This window comes from Lepisosteus platostomus, chromosome 15, assembly GCF_059453375.1.
Source record: "Lepisosteus platostomus isolate fLepPlt1 chromosome 15, fLepPlt1.hap1, whole genome shotgun sequence".
NCBI lineage: Eukaryota > Metazoa > Chordata > Actinopteri > Semionotiformes > Lepisosteidae > Lepisosteus > Lepisosteus platostomus.
Window position 1 is genome coordinate 15356350 of NC_142625.1, and position 7868 is coordinate 15364217.

The window sequence follows — 7868 nt, forward strand, 5'->3', positions numbered from 1 at the left end:
TTTTTTTAGAAGGGAACCATGCACAACAGTCTTAAGAAATCAATCAATAACTAAAACATCTCTCAGACTCTGCATCAGAATCACTGCCTGAAGAAAAATGAAGCAATGGTTTCCATATATAATTCTTCTGTACTTTTCCCATAAGGCTTTGTGCTTTTAGTCTCTCCATTTCGTCAGCCTCATGGTTGAAATGTTTCAAAAATTACATTCCCAGCATACAAAGTAGGTCTGCTATGTAATCAGTAAGAGTCTATTTTGTATTTTTGCTTCTGAGACAGATGCAAAAGCAGATCAGGAATTGTTTCACGCATCAAATAATAGAGAGATCTGACCTTTAAATTACACATCTATTAAACTTTTCCATGTTGTGTTGTTGTTCGCAGACGAAGCTGAGCTTTATTTGAAGAGATGATGTCTTTTCAGAACAGAACACTATGTTCCAAAACGGATCACCACTCTGTAACTGGTCCAGAGAAGAGAAAACATTCCCAGTCTTAAAGACATATCCTACAATGACAGGCTAAACGAACTGAATATCTTGAGTCTTGAATAGTGAAGAAACCCGGGAACACAAGTAGAAAGTAACGGCACTTTCTCACACGAAGAACGGCGGGAGTCTAGACGAGCTAACCAACCATGTTATCAAAGCCGATATCCTAGCTGCTTCAAGAAAAGGCATCGTTCGATCCTTCGATCAATCAGCGACTAGTAACCATTAAGTTTGTTGAGCCTTGCCTTGTTTGTAACCTTTCTAATGTCGTTGAATTCTTATGCTGAGAAAGACACTCTAGGGCAGGATTCAGGCTGGAGTGGTCTTTTGGGGCGCAGGGTAATTATGCTCAGAGCACTATCTTGGCTGGAAGTGGCTCAATGACAGAGCACCAGGTCAGTGACAGATCAGGGTTTATATATCCTGAGCTTGATGGAATTAACACCCATTAATTGGAGGCAGGAGGTTGGGACAAGGTACAGAGTTCAGGGAGGTATTCAGCTCTGTGTACAAATATGCCTGGTTCCCAAGGAGACCAAGGGCTGTGAGCTCTGGCTCGTCCGAGCTGAACACTTAACAGGTGTTAAATGCGTATCTGATTGCACTCATGGGATTAAAGATATCGAACCATATATCAAAAAATCATTAAGATGTCCTCAATACAGTATAAAGACAAAATATCCAAGGTCTCAGTGAGCCACCAGGCATAATGTTCATTTAATAAGGATAAGTCCTGATGGTTTGTTGACTGTGTCAAATATTAATATGCGTAGGGGAAGTGTTATTGTACTAATAATATACATTAGTAATACAGTTTAAGTAATAATCATATAATAGTCATATACAGTATTAGTCAGTCCTGGCACTGGCTTGAATTCTAAATGTTAATGAGCTAATTCTAAATGTTAAATAATAAAAACACCCTCACTGGTCATTGAATACTGAACAAGGACATGAGGCTTCTTCAGTTTTCTGTCCACATCTTTGTAGTTAAGTCAAACGTTAAGGTTTTGGTTTAAAAGACGATGACTTATTAATCAAAACTAAATCAAGAAATACTAATCCAGCCTTCACCTACTCACGTATTAACTTCAACCAAACAGTACAGTAAGTTTTCATAAAGTAATCTTCCACTTCCAAAGGTATGCTTTCACTCTCAATTTCTCCCAAAACAAGATAATATTTGGTCCCCAAACACCATCCAATTACAAGCAATAGTGACTAACATAAATAATTCCACAAATACAGAAAACGCAGCTCCTTTCCCTACAGCTATGCTGCGTCCTTCCGTTGCTCAAAACCTGCTTCACAATGAGGAGTCGGAGTGGTAGAGATTGACTATGGATCTATGAATTGGCTTCATTACTCTCTGCTCTCCTCCCCACTAATAGCTGATGTGTGGGGAGCGTTCTGGCGCACTATGGCTGCCGTTGCATCATCCAGGTGGATGCTGCACATTGGTGGTGGTGGAGGGGAGACCCCATTACCTGTAAAGCGCTTTGAGTGGAGTGTCCAGAAAAGCGCTATAGAAGTGTAAGCAATTATTATTATTATTATTATCTGGAGCCCTGTCACCCCAGTCTTCTCTTCCACTACCCTCAGAAGTGATCAACCCACTCAAACAAGGTTTGCTTCTATGATCAGAGACCCCTGAGCTGTGCAAATACACTCTGTCCATCAATTCAAATTAAACCAATTCCTCCAGCCAATTACGTTTTTGATCAAGTTCACACAGAATCATAAATGTGGATAAAAATTAGAACTTATTCTAGTTTAAATATTCTTCAACTACTTTAGTGATATAACCACGAGCTGAACAAATACCTTCCTTTTAAAAATTCAGAAAACGGGATCTTCCAAACAAATCTTTAAAGCGACAGTGTAAAAGGAAGGAGACATGGAAGAACAGAGAAACCAGCTAACAAAAACAACTAAGTCTGATCATTCCACTGTTCTACCAAACCTGTTGCTTTGACTGACTTAGCAGCACTATGAGACTTAATACAACACCAGTGAGGTTAGTAGGGTTTATAGACACACCAACAACCCCTGTGGCTTATTGACTCCCTTTGCTTGCAGTGTTATTAGATAAGATCACTTTATTGGCCATAAACAATTTATTATATTAGGAAGTTTTTCTTTTCACATACCCCAACTTGCTCTCTATGAGACACACAGACAGGGAGAGGAGCTTGGGGTCAGAGAGCAGGGGCAGCCATTTATCTGGCACCCCTGGGGTTAAGGGCCTTGCTCAGGGGCCCAACTCGCCGTGGGATTTGAACCGGCAACCTTCCAGCCACAGGCACAGATCCTAAGCCACAGAGCCACTGCTCCGCCTGTTATCAGTGAGAACTGGATCATTTACATTTTAACAAATGTTTGCCTTTTTATAGTGCTTTGCATATAGGAGGGGAAATACCTCCGAAGTTCTGCACTCAGCTGGAAGATGTGTGGCCCCCCATTGTGCACCAACTGCCCCACCAGACAGTAGATCACATACTGTAAATTATCCCCCTATGGAGCTGAGGGAGATTTAGGGGGATTGTGCATGCTGAAATTGGAGTTCAGTCGAAGTCGGGGAAAACTCCCCTATTCATATGAATGGTGCCATGGCATCTTTAGCAGCTAAGGGGTTAGGACATCAGTTTAACCTTTCATTTGAATGAGAACCCCTTTCACAGAACAGTGCCCCCAGTTACCATGGTGAAGCATTGGTCTGGAAATTCTAGTCCAGAGGGAAGAGCACCAGTTACTGTTCCACCAACACCACTTAAACATTAACCAGGTTTTCATCAGAGGTTCCTTATACAAGGCACAACCTTGATTAGGTTCTGAGATCTGATTGTCTGTATGGTTTTGCGTTCTTGTTCCGTCAGTAAATGGTTGGTTTAAGTCACTTTCCACTGCTTGGCTTGAGTTCTGATGATCACTTCTCCAAGCACACCTCAGCAGCACGGAGAGAGAGGTACATACTAGAAGCTAAACTGCAAGCAACAGCACAACAGACAAGGCAACAGCATCGCAGACAAAATGGTGCCAAATGCTGACCTTAAAAGAGCAACAAAAGACACCTTACTCTTTTTACTTTTTCAGGTGAAAGAAGAATATCAGAGGAATGGTGCAGATACAGGTTGACAATGGTCAGGAGTCACAAGGAGCACCAAAGCACTGAACTGAAATGATGTAGAAGGCAGCAGAAGTTAAACAGAACTGTCAGGCTGTATTAAGAGATTACCGAGCACAAAAAGTGAGAACACAAAAAGTTCACAACTTCTTCCTTCAGCTGGGCCTAAGCACGTGTTGCCTCAGTAGCAATAAATCAAGTGGGAAGATTGTGTATGACAGCATACAGAAGAAAATTATGGACAAACCTCTCAGGCTGTTTTAAAAAAAAAAGCAATGAAAAGGTTTTCATCTCAGCTAGAACTTTGGAACTTTGATTGGAGGCTTTTATAGAGATTCTCTCTCTCATCAAAGAGAACTTGATTGAGCCAGCAAATCCACAGACAGGTTTCATAGACTGGGGACACATGGCATATTTATTGGAAAAAAGGTTAATTACAGAAAGATACGGCTCATCTCTTAAATTAAGTTAAAGGCTAGTGAGATCCTATTCACATTTTGAAAGCAAGCCATTATCTATGTACTAAAGCAGAGTAGGTCTTACTAATACCAAGACACCATAGCATAATTATTTAAAATCAGTAACACATTACAAAATCCCAAAGGTGCACTTAAATGTGTGCCTTCAAACACATTAAACAGCATCAAAAGCACATTTGAGATTCACACATCTAATCTGAAGGAAAAGCTCTTTGAAAATACAGCATTAAGGTAGTTTTCTTAAATAAAAAGAGACTTAAAATTGCCAAGTTCAATTTATCATAATTACTTTCAAGATTTCTAGATACTTTCTCAAATGTGCAGCAGTTCAATATATTATATTTATAATGAGTACTGTACCTGTATATTATGTAATAAGCAATATATAATCCATTAAGAAGTTTCAATTTTAATTAGATCAATTTTTCTAGGCTCAATTAATGATTATATAAATCATATTAATCTGATTTAGACTTTGTTCATAATGGATACTATTGTGAGCTGATTAAAGGTAAGATGAGGCATGAAAAAGAAGGACATTTTATTGGTATAAAGTAAAGGCTGTGTCTGTGGATTTCTCTATGGGTTTCCAGAGCCACTCAACTTTCATTTAAATTGTATTAGTATTTCAATGTCCAGAGCACAGAGATTTCATAATGACCCCAACTATTGTATGTGTGACTCAATTTGTGTGACTAGAAAACTGTATTAAACCAGATGGAACTGCTTATTTCAGGAGTAGCAGAACAATATGCTAAGAGGGTAATAGAAATGTCTTCTTCGGACCTCCCTTGTGGCGACCATATCCTTATTTGAAAAACATGCATTTTTTTTAGCTTCTCGGCACACACCTCACTAGGGCACAAGAATTGTTTTTTGCTTAAACATTATACTGTACATTGAATGTGCTTTATAATGGTTTATCTGCCCCAGATGTGTTCTGATGGTGTGAAACTATAGCAGGGGTGGCCAATCCTGGTCTTAAAGCTGAAACGCCCAAAGGGTGGGCAGAAAAAGTAGTCAATAATCTGCTAGTGTAGCTTGTGAAGAGAGCTTGCATGAAGAGCTGCCGACACATTACTCCTCCAGGATCAGGTTTGGACAACCCTCAACCAAATCGATTCAACCAGGGCCTCGAGGAAAATGAATAATGTCAGACAGAGGCCAAGGCTGGTGTAGTTTTTTTTAAGATAGGGATCGGAACAACTGTTCGGGAAAATGAGAGACAATTACAAAATGAATGTCTGTTTTTTTAAGGACGAAACATTTAGAAACCTGACTGAACTTTGCATGCTGCACAATACATGACAAAATCATAAACATGGTTAACGGCAGGTCGTCAAAAACCGTTGTTCGCTGAAGATGAAGACTAAGAGCTACAGTATGCAGGACATAACTCTTAGGCCTCTGGCTATGATGTTTCAACACCAGTGATTTTGCACTGTTAAAAATCAAGGGGTTCATTGAAGCATTTGTGATAATTGGTCCCATCTTTTTAAATTTGCTTTAATAAATTTATTGGGAACATCTGTTTAATTGAAGGGGAACACAAAATCACATTAATAAATCTGTTCAAACATACAGTACATGAAACCAAACTGCCGTGGAACTAGAAAACTGGTAATCTGTTTTCTGAAAAACAAAAACAATAGAAAACAGCAGACTGTGTGCACGAAGTGACTTTGCACATTCAGTATTCGGTACAAGGAAGTCTGTTAGAAATCTACACTTTATTTAGAACAGCTTTTCCAATCAAGTGTCTCATGAATAATGTTCTAAAATGTAGTTTGTAAGTGCAGCACTCTCATACAGTGCTGGAGTTCAAGACTCCCCCGTCTCTTACTCTATATTGCTAATTTCTTCTGGGACCCTTGTAAATGAAGCCCAAAACAATGACGATTGACCTGTCACTTTAATTCACCGGTCTTCCTGCTTAGCAGAAATTGATGTTGATTAGAAAAGAAAAATCAATGTGGAAAGGTATGTTACTGTTAGTTAATTGCATAATTATGTAAGATGTTTTTAATCTCAATGCATTTATTTTGTGAGTAATATTCCAATTTAAACTGCTTATGCATTGGTCACGGGGAGGTAGAACTCTTGTACTGGTTTGAGCCCATTAACACCAGTTTGTCATTCCTTTGTAACTGAAAAGACTGAACCACAACTACAAGGTGCTGAATGCTGTCCAAAGCCTGAATCTCCTGCCAACTAAACAGATTAGTGTATTAGTTTTGTAGCTCGATCTGGTTTGCTAGGAGGAAGCAAAATGTAGGTGATAGAACAGAGCGTATTAATTGATTTCCTTGGGCATCAGTGCCCTGTTGATTCCAATTATGCAATTAAATTAAGATAATTACTTTTAAAAAATCTGACATTTGGTTAAAACCAATATATTAAACCTGAAAATGAGAGCAATGCCTTTTTGAATACCTTTCATTTACGGACAGGAAAGTCCCTTTCTCGACACGGAGTGCAGGTGAATCGAAACTGTCTCACAGATCTTGATCCACTTCAAATGCTAAAAGCTTTATCCAGTGTCACTGAAACCTTATTCCTAGATAACACAAAGGGAGTGAGAGAATTTTCGCTTTGTACAAATCTAATATTGGAAATCCAGGAGGCTCGGGCTCAAGACTTCAAGAGGTAAATTGCCACACATTGTTGAAAACAATTGTGAAAACTCTTGGATGACGAAGAAAGAATACATTGAGGTCACTGCTCATGTCACAAAGACTTGGCTGTGCAAGAAGATGTATTCAAAAATATAGTCAATATTAACTTATTATTAATCTGTTGATTGAAAATGCAATTTGCAATTTTAAAGAGCACAGGATAGAATTTTACATTTACACGGCGATTGCCCTAAGAAGTCTTTATTTCATTTCATTTTGGGCAAATTCTTATCCTCCGTGTCCAGAATTACTTTATCCCTGTAGCCATCTTTGGAAGAATGCAGTGCACAGTCAATATTGCTGCAGAAAGGTACAGAATATTTAAAGTTTCATTATATCTGGATAAAAAAGATCCTTTTTTGTAGTGTGTTTGTCAAAAGTCAAGATTCATTTTTCTAGGAGAAAGTACTGCAGTAAATTTGGAGGGGTTTACCACAAGAGCTACTCTTAAATTCTAATCTGGTTCTGTACTGTCCACTTCTTCTGTAATTTCAATTCTTATTTCTTTGATGCCGCCTTGTGTCTGTGTAGCATCTCACCATGAGATCAATAACTAATTCAAAAATTTTATTGAGCCAAGAACACTGTGCAACCCTGAGAAACTTCACAATTTGGCATTTTTCTCCACATGTTGTGGAGGTTGAGTATTCCACAAGCGCCCTTTAAAAATGAATCTGCAAGAGATGTCCACTTCGGTATTTTAGCGGGTTAAATCCAAAGCATTAAAAATGTGAAGCGTGACGCAAGTGATAATGTGGATCCCAAGAATAACAAGACACTTATGTAATTAAAAACGTGAAAGTGATTATACAAATCAGTCTTAAATTTAAGTCTTAAATTAACGGAAGCCATGCAGTGCATTAAAAAGTGAAAATCTGATGAAGAATGAAATTGACAGAGAAGAAGCAGATCAAAAGGGATGAACAGAAAAAAGTACAAAGAGCTGTTTACATAGAAAGATGAAACAGTAATTGTAGACATGCTGTAGGCCCACAAAACCCCCTTCCTCATCTTTGAAATAGCACTTTGGTATGGGCTGATGAAACTTGCTTTGTTATTAATCTTTACTGTGGCTTCCTTACCATTAGGAGTGATGTGGA

The 7868-nt window shown here is 38.6% G+C and overlaps 1 protein-coding gene across 1 annotated transcript in view; it reads right to left on the minus strand.

The window, feature by feature from the left end:
* The window catches only part of gdap1l1 (ganglioside induced differentiation associated protein 1-like 1), a 97571-nt gene extending 91023 nt beyond the window's left edge, over positions 1-6548 (minus strand). Inside the window, exon 1 of the mRNA XM_088608308.1 lies at positions 6527-6548. Coding sequence (XP_088464434.1) covers positions 6527-6533 — 7 coding nt within the window. The 5' untranslated portion in view covers positions 6534-6548. The remainder of the gene's footprint in view (positions 1-6526) is intronic.
* Between the last annotated feature and the right edge of the window lie 1320 nt (positions 6549-7868).